Consider the following 17113-nt stretch of genomic DNA (forward strand, 5'->3'; position numbering starts at 1 on the left):
TTAGAAGGATTTACTGTCATTATACATCAAGACATACAATAAAATTGCATTCCAGAACACTCATCCAAGAAATACAAACAACAAAACAAACAGGGGAGACAAGTGTAGCCGTCATAAAGGCGCCACCTTTAGCAGGAAAACAGAAAGAGCTGTTCAGTGACTGAGGTCAGCTAGATATGGGGAATCCCCACTTTCTTCATTTCAGCTAATTATGGTCAAGTAGGTATAGCCAATCACACAGCACAATATGACCACATGATTAGGCTAAGCCATAGATTATCATAGCATTAGGAGCCTGAAACCCTTGATGTTGTTTACTCTCCACTTCAGATAAATACAGCCAAAGTGTACCAAAGCCGAAGAGTACTAAATATCCAGGAATCTGAATATTGGTGTTGCACATCTTTAAAGAACACACACGGCAAATTTCAAGGCTCAACCTGTTGTGATTTTAGCCTCTACAGACGAGAAAGATAAAACCTCACGGACAGACGCCCCCACAGAAGGACGATAATAATAATAATAATATAAAAACAGATCAGCGGTGAAGAGAGCTCATACAGTGGACGTAAACAATGAAATGTGCTGTTGTATGGTGCATGTGCACACACATACATAGGAGCAGGGAGGGAGAGATGAGCTGACACAGTACAAAGATATTAATACCTGACTGCATTACTATGTTTTCAAAGTCACTTCTGATTGCCTCTCCAGTGTTTAACTCGTGTGTGTGTGTGTGTGTGTGTGTGTGTGTGTGTGTGTCTTCTGCAATGCAAACATGAAAGGATTGAGGAGATTAACAACTAAACTGGAATCAGAGATGTGTCTCTTTCATCATATCCATCCTTTCATCTCCTCTGCCCTCTGAGAAATCTGGACTGTGAGGATGGTAGTGACAGCGCATACAGCTGGGTGGTGATCTCACCTTCTCCCATGTGGACAGCTCGTTTGATCACTTCCTTGAAAACAGCAGGTTCTTTCTCCCACCCGCCCGCTTGAACCTCACAGCGATGGGCCTTGGACAGAAACTGCAGTGCCTAGAGAAAAAAAACCCCACAGATGCTGCAGTACAATTCTTTTAGCCATATGTAGTCAAACGCAACACTGGCTTTTATCCGTCAGAAGCTTTCACAAAGAGCTGAAATGTTTGGAGAAGCAACGTTCACAGAGGAGTAAAAGAAGGCAAAAAAGGGAGAGTGATAGAAACCAAAACTGAAGGCTTAACCCTGGGTACAGGGTTTAGTTTCTGTCTGTAGAGGTTTTAATGATGTAACACACGAGTAGCCAGGTCACTCACCGAGGAGTGTTCAAGGATCGCAGAGGGTTTCTGAGAGACCTTCAGTTTGCAGCACTGTATATACACTAGATCATTAGGTATCCAAACCAGCCTACGGGCTGCCAAAAACAAGAGGGTGTTTTCCAAGATATCTACTGTCACAGTGTGTGTGGCTCAGCTGAACACATGATTCAAGCAGCAAAGTCAAACAACAGGAATTATACTACAGATGTTACTCGTGAGGACATCATGGTAACATTTTTCCACCGTGTGTTTAATATTTGTTTTATACAGTGCGTTACATAGTTATGTTACTGTTTTATGATTTTGGTTTTTATCCATGCTCGGATGCCTTTGCTTCTTTGTTTTTTTTATATATACTGTATATATAAAAAATTTTAATTTGAGATCAAAACAAGGAAAATGTTTAGCTTTTATTGATGCAATTTATTTGCAAAAACATTTAACAGTGGTTAAATATTACACTAAACAAGTATGAGTAATACAAAGAAGCCAAGTGTTTTTTCCTTTTTCCAAGAAAAGTGTAACACAGGGAGCAATATACTCCCCAGTCTTGTGATTATTGAAAAAAAGGTACCAACCTTATCGTTGTTCTCCGGGTCGGAGCTGCGGCCATCACCATACAGCAGGGCATACTGTTGCCATACCTCAGCGTCACTGCTGTGGCGGGAACTGACCCGACCCAGGAGCTCCTTCAGTTTGGACTGAAGGGCTCCTGCCTGCTCACCCTGGCTGTCTGTGAGGTTTGCAACAACTGCCCTGACCAAGATCTGCAGAATCTGCCAGAAAAAAACAGAAAACGAGTCTAAATATTATCATGCAGGATATGATTTACTATTTCAATGCGTTTCTGCATCCTTTAATCACTGTTAATCCAATCAGCAGCATTGCTCAAGATCATTCAAACGCCAGTGACTGAGAGCCTGGATGGAAAAGAATGCAGTGGTCTGTTTGATTTTTCTTTATTTAATTTATGATGGTGTTGCAAGAAACTTTAAATACTCACAGTCATGCTCACTGATTTATGGTAATTATGCCAGGTTGCCACAAGAAGAAAACTTCTGCATGTAATAACTTAACGTTAGTCTTTGAACACAGATGACTAATCAGGGCTCAACTGCACCAGCAGAGTTTAGGTCTGGTCATAAGCCAACTCAATCATAACTTTTTAAGTCCTTCCAAGTCTGTTGCACCATCCAGGCTTAAGCCTCCTTCTGACTATGACTGGGTGTAAATCTTATACTTAGCCTGAACCTGAAGTAAAAATCTAGTTTCTGTCTGTAGAGGTTTTAATGACATAAACATCACGTGTTGACTTTACAACAAGCAAACTTTTAGATGGGAAGGACAAAAAAACAAACCCATCTGCTGGACATATGCAAAGATGATGAGCTTAGAGGTTCCAGTCTATCTATTTGAAGCTCTGCATTTACAGTTTGTGTTGGACCACAACTCAGCAGCTAGTCGGTACTGTCTGACCACCAATGAACCTAAAGGCATGTTAGGTTCATTGGTGTTTCTAAACTGGCCACGGCTAAAAAAAAAAAAAGCTTAATATGTATGAAATAAACTGAATGTGTGGTTAAACCTGTCTTGTAGCTTAAAGTGCTTTTAGTGGTCATTAAGACTAGACAAGGATCCTCTCCAAAAACAACACGTCTTTGTATTCTGGCATTTTTAGGGGAGGACCTCCACTGGTTTGATGAACTTTGCTCAGCTTTTTTTATACAAATTTCCCCACATCATGTGCTGAGTGGAGGATGCCTAGATCTGATTATTTTCTAATGTTATCAAGATGCTCAATGCTCAGCAGTCAGAGTTTCTGCTAATAATGAACCATCTGCCAGGCGTCTGTGTGACTGTAGGGTTTTTCTCTGCAGTGACAATTAAGGTAAATCTTGAAGGTTATGGAGCAGACTCTGTAACGTCACGTCAGACGAAACACTTCAGAGGTGTGTCGATGGGCACGCCTTCCACATGTGTTCAAAATCCAACACGCAGGCTGCCGTTTCGGGGAGGCCAAAAAGCACAGGTGCAAAGACACACAAGATTAGATCTCATTATGAGGGTAATATCCACCTCAGTCCATTTGATGTGAATTTCCAGTGAATTCCTGTGAATGTGGGAGTGAAATTAAATCTATAAGTATTATTCTTTTTTTTTTTTTTTTACTTTTCTGACACTCTGGTGAAAAGTGACATTTAAAGGAAAAACTGAATGAACTTGAGATTCCTGATGGATCCAGTCAGGCTGTGAAATTAGGATGAAAGGTAATAACTTCTGTGTTGAGAGAAAAGAAGAATAACATGGATAACAGGCCAGAATTTTCTGTGAAACTCATTTCAAGCGATATCCAAGAATGAAAAGGAAGAAAATCTTCTGTGTGTGCAGTAAGTGTATGGGAATGAATGCATGTGTGTCTGTATCCCCCATTTAACCCCAGGAGGCACAAAAGCTGAGCCATGTGACCCCCCCCAGCTCCTTTGAAATTTATCAGCCAGTCAAAGCACTTCTGTCAGCAGCCCTCTGCACATTCCACAGGACAAGAATTCATGGTGGGCCCTGCCCCGCATGGGGGGTTTCACCCCCCCCTCCTGAGCCTGGGAGTAAACACTAAAATGAAATAAGGCAGAAATGTTGCTGCTAAATTTGTTACTGTGATCTGATGATGCCGCTAACAGAGGCTGACCGTCACCACCAGTTATGCAAAGCAGCATTTCAAGGTGCGCGATGAATGGAAGTAAAAATAGAGCATCTATTTAAAGTACAGAATTCTGCTTTCATGTCAAGTTTCAAGGTGAAGTTTGATGAACAGACAGGACAGGAGTACACTTTATTAAAGTAGTCATAAAAACATTTTATCATACAGCCAACACACGCTGGCCTGACTGTTCTGAGCTGATGCTCGACGTTTCCTAGGCCTGTTTGAACTGTATGTATGTGATGCAAGGGCACCTGACTTTGGACTGGATCCTGTTCTTATGATGATACTCTGCATGAGTTTTAGCACTTTAGTCACATCAACCACTGGTTCCTCAGCTCCACCTCTTAAAGCCTCAGATGTTTTTATTACACACAATTAACTGGAATAAATTAACAACCAGATTACAAACTTTTGCATTTCCATGTATGTTTGTACATGTTTCAATAAATGGTTGCACGTGTTTCCCACTGTCCTAGCAAAACGTAAAGAAATGAGGAGTGGCTCAAAACACAGTACTGGAGGCTTTAAATGGGAATCTAACCGAATGCAGCCAGTTGGTAAGCAGACGATAAGATAAGCTGCGCTCATCAGCACAGACTGACTCACACTGACTGCAAGGTGTTGGCAGTTTCTCTGCATTTATTAATTTTAATTCATTAATTTTTTGCAAACCTCGACAATCTGTCAGCGTGATTGTAGTTAGTCTGAGTCAGACTGCACTGTTTTTGGATTGCTTGCCTCCTACCAGGTGACTTATGCAAACTCGCTGCGATCAAAAGTGGTCACAACCGCTGCAGCAAGTCGCTGGAAAAAAAACCTCAATACAACCACCAATTGTTCCTAGTTGTGAGGAGCTTGCAGTCCTATTTTCACTCTAATATGAATGAGCGTTTCAGTCAGTTACAGATATGACCCACAGCTTGTTTTACATCACTCCTTAAATTTGCAATTTCACACCCTTTCTTGCGAAAGGGCCGTGCTGTTAGGAGAACATTATAATATCAGATGTTACCGCTCAGAAGAAGCTGTCTTTAGGATATTGTCCGTTGTTATTAAACTGTGCATGAAATTGTGTTGTAAGAGAGCTTTAAAACAAAGAGACGCAAACAAAGAGCAGCCAAAGGCCATCACTAAGCGAGCTACTTTGAAGCTGCTGCTGACCTTTTCAAATTGTGTGCTTTTACATGTGTCAGCCTTATTGATAAGGCTGACCAGAACACCACCTGCATAAATTAACATGCTAGTTGCCTAAAACAGAGCAGGCTAAAAAAAAAAAAAGCAAATGTAAAGCGGAAGGTAAAGAAAAGTGGATTTATTTGTATATTTAATTCCAAGGCCCACAGGATCTCTGAGTCAGAGCTGTGATTTTATCCATTCCCACTGGGCTGAAAGATGTCTTCTTTAAAGTTAATTGCTCAAAACTACATGAGTAAAATGCCCGCGGGGGCAGAAGCAGAGCATTAATAATGAAAATCCTACTGCTGGCTGTCTCGCCTTGTTTATTCAAAGCTGATGGTTAATTTCTTATTTAGCATGCAGTGGTCACGGTGCAGCTAATGTGATGTGACTACAAGAGGCTTTTCCTTTCTAAATGACTCTGCATAAATGACCACAGTGAAAAAGATTTATTAGCACCACAGGAAAGAATAAACAATTTCACCTGCTTGCTGTGTCACAAAGCTCCGAGGCTGTGAAAGTGTCCACAGAGTTTGAGTTGACTGAAGGAGGTGGATGAAGCCAAAACACTGAACCTGAGTGCAGTATTCCCACAATTTATAGGAATACATCTATACATACGGAGATCACAACATCTAGCACACCATCGGAGTGTGTGCCTTACTACATGTAGACAACAGCCATGATTTTTTTCTTCATCCTGGGTTTGAACTTGTCTTCCTTTTCATATTCGACAGAGACTGACAGCTTCATTTATAGATGGTCAGTAAATTAATAGAGTTAGTGCGACTTACTGGGTGCAGTGCAACATGCAGGAAATACAGAGGGCCAAGGGACCACTGACCCCCTACTTTACAGCCCTACCTCATATGTTTGGGTCTCTTACAGTAACCTCGGTCATTGAGGCTCATGGCAAGGTAAACTTAAGACTGTTCTCAACCACGAAATCACATTTCACATGTACAACAATAAAGGACTAAACACAGCATGACAACAGTAACAGCAGACCTTTTACCAGTGGAGTCTATGGAGAATGACTCACTGTTGGAGGCAGATTTAAGGGGCCACTCCAGTAGCGTCAGTTTTTGGCATTTTAACATTAACTTTATTTTTCTGTCTGAGTGGAACTCGCTCCCTCTGGAAACTCCTGAAATTAAAACTGACTGCCTTATTTCCCACCTCCAATATATTCAGAAGTAGGGGTGTATTATAGCTCAGTTTGTGTCTCATGTACCCACAGCGACCCAGCTTGGAGTCAGACCTGGACTCCTAATCCTCGCCTTCCTGTCTGTCTATCTTTATAACTGTCGCTATCTAATACAGGCAACAAGTCAATTAACAAAAAACATTCCTGTCACTTGTTTTCTTATTCTGTTTGTTCTTTGCTTGGTTGTAGGAAGGAGACCACCTGACAACTATCTATCATGATAAAGTTTGACCGTATGCCCATCAAGCGACCAATGCTGTTAAATGTTGGAACCAATAGCGCCCATAAATACCCCTTTGGAACTGTACCACCACTAAACTTCCCAGTCAGACGCCAGAGCATTTTGTTTTACTGTTTTCCAAACCAACGCTTCACAGTAAAGTCAAGAGGTAAAAGTACAATTTCATCAGCGGAGAGTGAATACAGTTAAGAAAATGGCTCCAGCTTCCCAAGTCTCTGTGCTATCTACGAAACATGCAACTTAGGATCAATCTATTCCTCATACTACATACTGTCTAATGGTACAGAGGGCAGTAAGTGCAGTCATTTACCTGGATGTCCTTGTAGTTCTCCCTCAGGTCCATCAGACGGTGGTATGCTTTGATGGCTTCAGCAAATTCCCCAATGTCAGTGCTGACCACGATGAAGTTCTCCCAGATCTGCCAGTGTTCATAGTTACACTTCAGGGCTTCCTGCAGAGTTCGAAAGGCTTTGTTTCTGCCAACGACAGAATGAAGAGACAAACGTTTGGAGCAGATGACCAAAACCCTCTGACCATGGTTCTGGGAATATTCATTTTAACTCTCAAACATCTTTTGAGTTAAAAGGCGTTTGTGCTGAATTGGCAGTCGTGCTAACCAGTTATTAATAAAAGCTCACCAGCTCTGCTTTTCAATTTCAGGCCTGAAAGCACAGGAGACTGCTGTGAAAGGCTCAAAGGGTACCTCTGTACCTGAAGAGCCTCCACAGCCATTTAAAGAACACCACCAACAACTACAACGCAACACAAGATCCACAGAGCAGAGGTGTAAAGAACGTGGGTTGGAACCTGGAGTGTCCGTGCAAACTGTTCTGAGCTATTCTGTAGTTACAATTTTGCAAAAAAGCATTTTTTAAACTTTTTTAATCTGATTGTCTTTTTGATGTATTCTGTAATTCAGTTTCTCTGTACAATGTTTGCATTCAAGTAGCATAAATTCACTCATTAGCCATTTTAATCTCATCTGATTGGGCAACCGTGTCCATCCACCGACAGTTATTCTATTGCGTGCTTAAGTTTTCACTGTTAACAATCAATTGTAATGCCATGAAGTTTTAACTTTGACTAACTTGGTCATGATTTCTAAACCATCTATGACTGGTACATGGATGGACATTTATAAAACTTCAGAAATGCAATAAATAAAATGCAGTGCATAAAAACTTTGAATGGTAACAAAATTGTGGAATGTGATGCTTGTAACAGCTGCTTTGAAGCTTGTCTCAGCAGGCAGGCAGAGTACACTGAACCTGGAGACTCTGCTGTATCCGTTACACTCACAGGTTTGGTTTGATTGAGGCGCTGCAATCATGACACTGAACTCACTTTTGCCATGACACTATTTTACAACAAAGTAAAGAATGCATTGGGTTTATTACTGAATGACTAAATGGCAGCAGTGGACACCCTGAATGAGGGTGAGTTCACTGATCAGCCCACGGCAACTTAGAAGGTTCAGTTTAGAATTACTCTAGTTTAATGTCCTTTTATAGACATTGAGGAAAGAGGATCGCTGAGCATTAATAAATTCAACTGCACTAAGCTGTCCTCCCAGAAAGAGTTAATGATGAGGCTAGACCAAAAGTTTGTGCACAGTGAGAGACCCGAGAATTAAATGTGCTTAATATTAAAAGGTGTAAAAGAACACGATTGGTTTGTTTCGTTTTGACTTTGGATTCCTTCCTGGATTCAACCGGGCATTACTCACATTCCCATTTCCAAGCACCGTAGTCTTTTAAATGGAAATGTGGACTTCTTGATTATGTTTCCAGCATTGGCAGTTCAGGTAGATCAAAGAAGATTAACTGAGCTTTTCACTGTTAAAGTACAGAAAAAACAAACAAACAACCAAACAAATTCCCATAGACTCCCTGACCTTTCTGTCATTATCGCCTTAGAACATGCTTTATTTTGAAAGAGCATTTTCCTTTAAGTCTGCTGAGTATGGATGGTTTCAAAGACTTACTACAAAAATCCTATTAAAACTCAACCCATTCTATTTCCTGGCACACACACACATTCTTACTCCAACGAGTTTCCAATATGCACCGCGCTCATACTCACTTCATTTGGAGTCGAATGTAAGCTGTAGAAAGGTTGTTCCACGCCTCTGCGTTCTGAATGGAGGAGGGGTAGGGGGTGAGACACAGGGCAGGAAGGCAAAGAAGATAGTGAGGAAAAGGAAATCAAGAATAACAAAAAATCCTATAAAACCATGACAAAGAACACCATTTTCAGTTTTATGCACAATAAAGCACAGAGGAAGTCCCGGTTAAAGACCTCACCAAATCAAATGATGTGTTAAAATGAGAGCTGGATGGCCATACAGTGCTTGCCCTGAAATTCTTTTGTTTGTGTATGTGTATTATTAACATTGAGGGAAGATAAATTTATTTAAACAGTCACTTTGTGCGGACCAAGCAGCAACCTCCAAGACTTAAAAATTATGCCAAGTGCCACAAACTGCATGACCTCTAGCGGCCACTTTGGCTGACTCCAAAGTCAATCTCCATAAACTGCATTAAAAAGCATGTTAACAACCTGGTAAAATGGTTTTGCAGTGGTCTGTGGACAGCGCCTAAATAACTCAGTAAGGCTTAAAGTGAGAGTTGTGGCTACTTTGACTGACACGTGTACACATGGAGCTGTAGGTGGCAGCTGTCTGCTAGGCCTCACATCTGCTTGTTCTGCTCACAGTACCTGATCTCTCCATGTTTGCAGTGCTGGTGCCTTTTGGAACACCATCACCACATGGAATAAAGTAACACAATATGTAATTCAATATGTCCTGCTGGATAGCACAACCATCCAGGAGGTTTGTGCTTCAGTTTGGGTGAGTGCAATTCATGTATTTCGTTAGTCTGTTAGTTAGCACTAACTAGCGGGTAGTGTACCTGGGCAGTTTGCTCATCAAGCTTGCTACTGTAGCATTAGGCCAAAACACTAAGGCTGCTGAAGCTTCAAAATATGGAGCCCAAAACAAATAGGAGATGGCACGGTGTCTATGCCCATCTTTTATATGCAGTTTACGATGGGGACCTGCTTCTTTTTAGGGACAAAAACAACTTAATGTAAATCAACTTTTAGGGTGAAAAAAGCCTAAGGTCAGAATAAGGTTTAGGTTTAGCTTAAGTCTCTAGTTAAACAGGATTTACCAAAGATGAGCTGTGAAAGTTTAGTGATAGAAAGGCGTATACACAGTTAATATATTTCTAAGAGTACAGATATTTGTGGAAGATTCCTTTCTGACCTCAAACCTCCAGCTGGAAATCACACTTTGCCAAAACTTCCATCAGTCAATTCAGTCTTCATATTATAAGTGCTGCAATGATGAACTTCAATTTGGCTGACCTCCCTTTCAAAATCATTGTCCCTTTTCTCATCATAGTTTCGATCACTCTCCAACCGCTCAGATTTAAACACAAATTTCAAACTTCAACTGAGTACCCAGTTTCCAAAGCCAAAGGCAGCACATCAGACCAGGAGCAAAACCTGGAGCTTGCTCGTCATTTATTTAATTTTTAACATTCACTGGATTGTGCACCATGAATTCTCCCCCCAGATCGAGATTGTCAAGGTGGAGTCCTGCTCTGATCTGGAATCTGGGGCAGAAATGTACTGAACACTGGTGGATGCCATCTCATGCATGCAGTGTTTGAAGATGCAATTTTTTACCCACACCAACACAACCATGTGAAACACTCACCAGATTTGCCTCCGTGTTACTTTGTCCAATTCCCAAAAGCAAACATGAAGTTAAGAAGCCACAGTTTCACACTGGAGGAGATCCAGTGATCAACACAGAGACAAATTTAAGGGAAGATCCAAAATTAGCAGGCGTGCTGACAGTGGTCCAGAGATTCGTAAGAATGACAACGAATGTGAGATCAGCTACATTTAACTGTTTTAGATTTTCACATGCTTGTTCTCAAAACTTTTTATTTCACCTTGTACAGGTAGAATAACTGTAGGCTTTTCTGGCTAAGGACTATGGCCTCAGACGTAGAGGTGCTAATTCTCATATGTGCCCCTTCACACTCAGCTGCACACTGCTCCACTGTGAGCTGGAGGCCACCACCCGATGAAGCCAACAGGACCATATCATCCGCAAAAAGCACAGATGACACTCTGAGGCCACCGAGGCGGCACCCTTCTACCACTTGGCTATGCCTAGAAATTATGCCCATAAAAATTATGAACAGAATTGGTGACAAAGGGCAGCCCCGGCGGAGTCCAACAACTACCAGAAACAGAAACAGCACCCCATCCCCACTATACACCATGTGAGTAGAGCACTGCTTTCTCCTCCTGAGTCACCTGACAGTTGCCATAATCACTTTGAGGCAGTCTGAAAGTCTTTTTCCATGGCCTCACCGAACTCCTCCCACACCCAGGTTTTTGCTTCAGCCACCACCCGAGCCACATTCTGCTTGGCCTGCCAATACCCATCAGCTTACCAGATCACCACCACGATAGGCACCAACCATTTTGCAGCCACAGCTCCATACAGTAGCCTCAACAATGGAGGTGCGGAACGTGGGCCATTTGAACTCAGTGTCCTAAGCCTTCTTTGGAATGCTGGCAAAGTTCTGCTGCGGGTGGGAGTTGAAGACCTTGTGGACTCGGGCCTCTGCTAGGCGTTCCCAGTGCACCTTCACAACACATTTAGGTGCGCCGGGTCTGTCCAGCATCCATCCCCACCACCTGATCCAACTCACCACCAGGTGGTGATCAGTTGACAGCTCAGCTCCTCTCTTCACCCGAGTGTCCAGAACATACAGCAGCAGATCTGCTGATACAATTAGAAAACTGATCATCGACCGGCAACCTAGGGTGTCTTGGTGCCACTTGCACTTATGGACATCCTTATGTTCGAACTTGGTGTTTGTTATGGACAAACTAGTTTGCACAGAAGTCCAATAACAAAACACCATTCAGGTTCAGATCGGGCAGGCCGTTCCTCCCAATCACACTCCTCCGGGTCTCACTGTCGTTGCCCACATGAGTGTTGAAGTCTCCCAGTAGGACGATGGAGTCACCAGATGGAGCACCCTTGACCACCCCATCCAGCATCTCCAAGAAGGCTGTCATTCGGTGTGCAAGCTCTAAAAACAGTTAGGATCTGGCCCAAAGGCACAGGGAAGCAACCCTCTCATCCACTGGTTAAAACTCCAATATACAGGCAGCAAGCCGAGGGGATATAAGGATAGCCACCCTCAATAGCCGGAAATCAGTCTACCAGGGCTTCGGCATTTGGCCACTGCCCGACGCACATTGCACCCAACCCCTACAACGCCTCCTGCAGGTGGTGGGCCTACAGGAGGGTGGGCCCATGTCTCCTCTTTTGACTGTGTCAAGCTGGGCCTCATGGGCCTCAAGGGCCGATCACCAGGTACTCTTCCTCGAGCACCCTCCCCAGGCCTGGCTTCAGGATGGGGCCCCAGTAACTCTATCCCAGGCACAGCAAACTGTACCCTTAATGGTCCTCTCATAAGGGCCATCGTTCTTTTACAAAGTCCATTCACAGAATTCAGTTTTATCTACTACTGCTCTGTTTTGCATGCCAGTTGAATTTTAAAATATATTCAACAAATTAACCCCCCCACCCCACCCCCACTAACACCTCACATTTTGCCCCAAAAAACTCTTTCTTTGACTGGCTCTCCTTAGTCTGTGTTGCTATGCCGTTTCTGTAGAGAAACGTGGGTAAAACTCTACTTACAGCATGTTTGTCAGATTACAAGAAACAAGCTTTGCCTGTGTTGTTAGCAGAGTACTCACACGTGATTGTTGGGAATGAAATAAACTGCATGGTTAAGCTGTGTTAAAAAAAATGCACATATGCCTCAAGCTAACTTATTTAGCCATCAGAACTAAGATATACTAAGGACTGGGTTGGAGAACTAAAAAGAAAAACACTTTGTGTGTAGGTACTTACATCAGGCTCCAGTCCCACACACCTCTGGAAAGCCTTAGCAGCTCCTTCATAACCCTCCAGGGCAAAGTAGGCACAACCAAGGGAAAACCACACACCGAGCTGTACAAACACACACACACACACACACAGAGACAGACAGACAGACACACACACACACACACACACACACTCAAGTCAAGTCAAAGCACAGACATTTCGCAGAAATTATCCAAAAAGTGTTTACAAAGTAAGGGAGGATTTATATCCCAACCAGGCTGAGAATCCACAGCTGTGCCAGCTGTTCTGTTAGGCTGTACTTTGTCTTGTATGTGTCTGATCTCTAAAAAACTGGCTGTGTCATTGCATTTTGGTCAAATTAAATTCATGATGAAAATCTGCCTGCTGGGCCTGTGGGAGGAACATATGCATGCTCAATGTTTTGGCTGAAACAAGGTAACCTTGTAATGTCCCTTATCCAGTTCCACTGCTTAAAGGTTCATAGCAGTGTCTCCCTGCTAGCTGGCTCACTAGGTTGTAGTGGCTCTTGATATCTTTCAGGTGCTTTCTCAAACAAGATCTTGTGCCTGTAGAGTTAGAGATACTTTACCAATGTGGACTGGAGCTCAGCAAAACTGAGGAGCACAACAAAGACTACAGTCACTAACTGCAGTCCAAGTTGGTGGGGCTGAAGATCATCTGCAGAATTGCAGACTCACTGGGGTCACCCCACTGACAAACTGAATTTAAATCTGTGGGAAACACTAGAAGGTGAATGGGGACCAGTGTGATTACCCCACTTAACTGGCCATTAGCAAAAAAGTTTAGGGTCATTTCAGTCACCTGTAGTTCTGACCCATTCTTACATAGAGAACAGTGAACTGGCTAAATGACATATACTGCACTCAACACCAAGTACAGCTGACGTTAAGGTGGAACAATCCAAAATATATAATTCTTATGAACTGATACTGTTGTTTATTTGCACAACAGTGCACTGCTGAACATGAAAAAAGCAAAGTAGAAAGTAAACATTAAACTTTATAGAAAGTGTGAAACAAGATGAAGAATTAACCACTCCATAAAGTAGAAGTTAGGACTTCGCTCGTACCTGCATGCTGTTGATTTTGAGCGACTGCTCAAAGCAGTCGACGCACTGCTGGAACTCCTTGTGGCGGAGGTGCAGCAGGGCTTTGGAGCGCATAGCTCTGGCGCTGCGCTGGCCTGACAGCTCCCATGCTCGGTCGTAATACTGATGGTCCCTCAGGATATCCCCCAGCAGACAGTACAGACTGTGCGTCTCCTTCTTCTCCAGCTCCCTGCGCACAATCTCCTCAGCCTAAGCAATCATACAGAAGAGCAAAGGTGAGTTTAGAGGGTGGGAGGTGATGTAGAGAGACAGTAACTGAAAGAGGAAAAATGGAACTGAAAGGCATGTGAAACTACATCCAATTACTGTGTTTGTTCCATTTATTTGGAATTCAACTGCTTTTATCTCGAAGGTTGCTAAAAAACTTCTGACATAACTCACATCTCGTTTCATGGGCATCAGTGCCTACCACATCCTAAACGTATGTTCTGCTTGCCATTTCTCCTTATAGTTGCACTTTCCCCATTTCCAAACCTAGAAACATAAACACTAATATATACCTGTGTAAGATGTTAGGACCTAGTGTATATATATATATATATATATATATATATATATATATATATATATATATATATATATATACAGTCAACAGGACCTATTAGAGGCTACCGAGTAACTGCTGTAACAACAGAGGAAAACTGCAGTGTCTTCAGCTCATAGATATGTGGCAGCCATATTGTTCATGGAGAGTCGTCCCTCTCGATGAACGTGCCTGAATTCATAACTGATTTTCAAACTGGTTTTAAGAAACAGGAAATTTTTAAAATATGGGTCCCCAAATTAACTGATACTAATCACAGTACTAATGTACCACAAACAGGAAGTTAATATCACCAACCATTCCCATTTTATTAAGGTGTATCCATATAAATGGCCCACCCTGTAGTATTTAATCATAATGGTCTAGAATATTGTTTAAAATGAAAATTACAATTGTATAGCTGACTTTTGTGATGTGCCACCATAAAAACTGACTAAAATGTAAAAGCTAGTTTACTCGATTAGTTCATCATTTACAGTTAACTGTTGTCAAAGTCTGACTGCAGTTTTTTTTTAGTTTCTTTTCCTCAGTGCTGACCTTCTTCAAGGTCTTCTAACTTCATCTTTCGGGAACACAAGACTGCACTTTTCTGTAACTTCATGTAACTTCAATACAGGTACAGGTAAGAACCCTTAAAAGATCTCTTCACCTCTTGGTCCCTGATATTGCAGGACACCTCAAGAGATATGCAAAGCTTAGACCAACTATCTTAGATGGTTGGTCTTAATGAAGGCACTGTGAGAAGCAAATAAAGCATCAAAACACGAGATGGGATCTGGGAGCGAAGTCTGACAGAAAAACAAAATTAACATAGGGATTTTGTTACAAGTATAGTATCCGTCAAATTACCTGTGGACATTTGCACTCAGTGAACTACTCCTTGCCACTACATGTTTTGGACTGCAGCTCACGCAATTGTGAGGGTGGAATAATGAGATTGTTTTCTCTTTCCAAATCCCTCTGTCTTGATTTAGGTTGTGAAGAGTGCCAATCTAACCACTGCTAGAGAGCTGAGGGCCTCTGAGGCTTGACAGAGCCTTAGCTTCACTGCATTCCTTTGCTGTCACGGGGCTGACGCTGGGCCAAGAACCCGGCCCAACTAGAAACAAGAAACCCCACCGTCCTTATCTAAACTACACAACTCTGAGCAGGATGTACCACATACAACATGCCCCCAATTAAAGATAATACACAAAGCTTCTATTACACCATGCACACTCAACACCATACACTGTCAAGTTCTTGCTAGTGTGGTGGACCTCAAATTTAAACACACACACACACACACACACACACACACACACACACACACACACACACACACACACACACACACACACACACACACACACACACACACACCTATCAAGACTATTACTTTGGATTTGAAATCCAAACTATAATTCAAATATGGAAAACTAATTTATCTGATGTGATCTCCCTGAAGTCAAATAATGTAGCTCCCAGAGTCAAGTGGATTAGTCTCAGATTAATTTAGTATTTGCATATTGCATATCAACGTGTGAGGGTGAGAATGACTGTAGCCATACTGTTTTCTGACAGAATTCAACAGTGCATAATCCTGTAGATCATTAAAGGGAGCACTGCAACTCTTTTTTTTTCCCCCATTCTGTTAACTGCAATTTGCCCATTGTGGGACTAATAAAGTATTAATTCGTTCATTCATTCATTCATTCATTCATTTTAGTTTAAAGGTCAACCAAATTTATTGGAAGTGCAGGCCCTAGAAGTAGAGCTCAATCAACTGACTTATAGGATGGAGGCTGAGCCAGGAAGACAACTGGACATTCTAAAATACAATGTACCATGGGTAATTGCTATTCCTGTGTTTACTGCTCTGCTGCCAACTGAGGGAAAAAACAGTTGCTAAAAAGACAGGGACCTACTGGGATCTATGGATGAGAGAAGTCCCAAATGTGAAACACGAATCCCAAGATAGCCAGACTGAAATCTCAGTTATACAAAATGTTGAGGACACAAACTAAACAGGCTCGTGGTGTCTACAAACCAATGAATATACAAGGTGAATATGTGACACAGCATGCCTAAACCAGGCTAAAGTCCAAATCGGAATATTTTCCTTTTTTATGTTTCCTTTTTTTTTTTTCCCATTTTTGGCCACAGCGGCTTTTCGTGACAGTGGAGAGAGACAGGAAATGGGGGAAAGCTACAGGGGAAGACACGCGGGCAAATCGGCACCGGGACGCGAACCCGCGCCGCCCGCACCGTAACGTGGCGTGTGTATGTGGTCGCCGGCTTAACCACTAAGCCACCCAGGCGCCCTTTTTTATGTTTCCTTAAATTTTAAAACATCTAGATGTGAAAAAAAGGATATAATTAATCTTTCATTATTTTCTAACAGTTTTTAACTTGAAGATGTCAAACTGACTCCACTAAGTCTACAAACCATCAATTGATTACAATCTACACAGCATTATCGCCATGGGCTAAAGATGGAAACATTACCTTCATCTAGAAGGGGGCAAATTTCATTGGCTGACTGGCCTGGTCACACTGCTAGGCGTGTGTGGCTACACTGAGCGGGGGTTAACCTCTCATAGCCAACAGGTTTGCTGGGAAGCATATCAGGCAAAATAGTTCATGTTTTTTGTTGTTGTTGTTGTTTTTTTTGGAGTTTATGCATCAGAAACTGTGCAATAAACTATAGTTTTACACATAGTTTTGAGATATTTGTTAAGAAAAAAAATACTGTTGGAAAGTCCAGTCGCTCTTGATTGTGTCATCACTTGTCTGTTTTTATGTGCAGCTGGGATTCTCAGTCTGTGTCTTTTCACATGCTGTCACTTATGTAAAGCAGGAGGTTGGCTCATATAGAGATCC

The 17113-nt window shown here is 42.2% G+C and overlaps 1 protein-coding gene across 1 annotated transcript in view; it reads right to left on the minus strand.

The window, feature by feature from the left end:
• The window catches only part of ttc27 (tetratricopeptide repeat domain 27), a 111053-nt gene that overhangs the window by 5598 nt on the left and 88342 nt on the right, over positions 1 to 17113 (minus strand). The window contains exons 13-18 of the mRNA XM_030725209.1: positions 13669 to 13896; positions 12582 to 12680; positions 8708 to 8760; positions 6936 to 7101; positions 1879 to 2076; positions 926 to 1037 (exon numbers count right to left, since the gene is read on the minus strand). Coding sequence (XP_030581069.1) covers positions 926 to 1037; positions 1879 to 2076; positions 6936 to 7101; positions 8708 to 8760; positions 12582 to 12680; positions 13669 to 13896 — 856 coding nt within the window. The remainder of the gene's footprint in view (positions 1 to 925; positions 1038 to 1878; positions 2077 to 6935; positions 7102 to 8707; positions 8761 to 12581; positions 12681 to 13668; positions 13897 to 17113) is intronic.

This window comes from Archocentrus centrarchus, unplaced genomic scaffold (genome assembly GCF_007364275.1).
Source record: "Archocentrus centrarchus isolate MPI-CPG fArcCen1 unplaced genomic scaffold, fArcCen1 scaffold_50_ctg1, whole genome shotgun sequence".
NCBI lineage: Eukaryota > Metazoa > Chordata > Actinopteri > Cichliformes > Cichlidae > Archocentrus > Archocentrus centrarchus.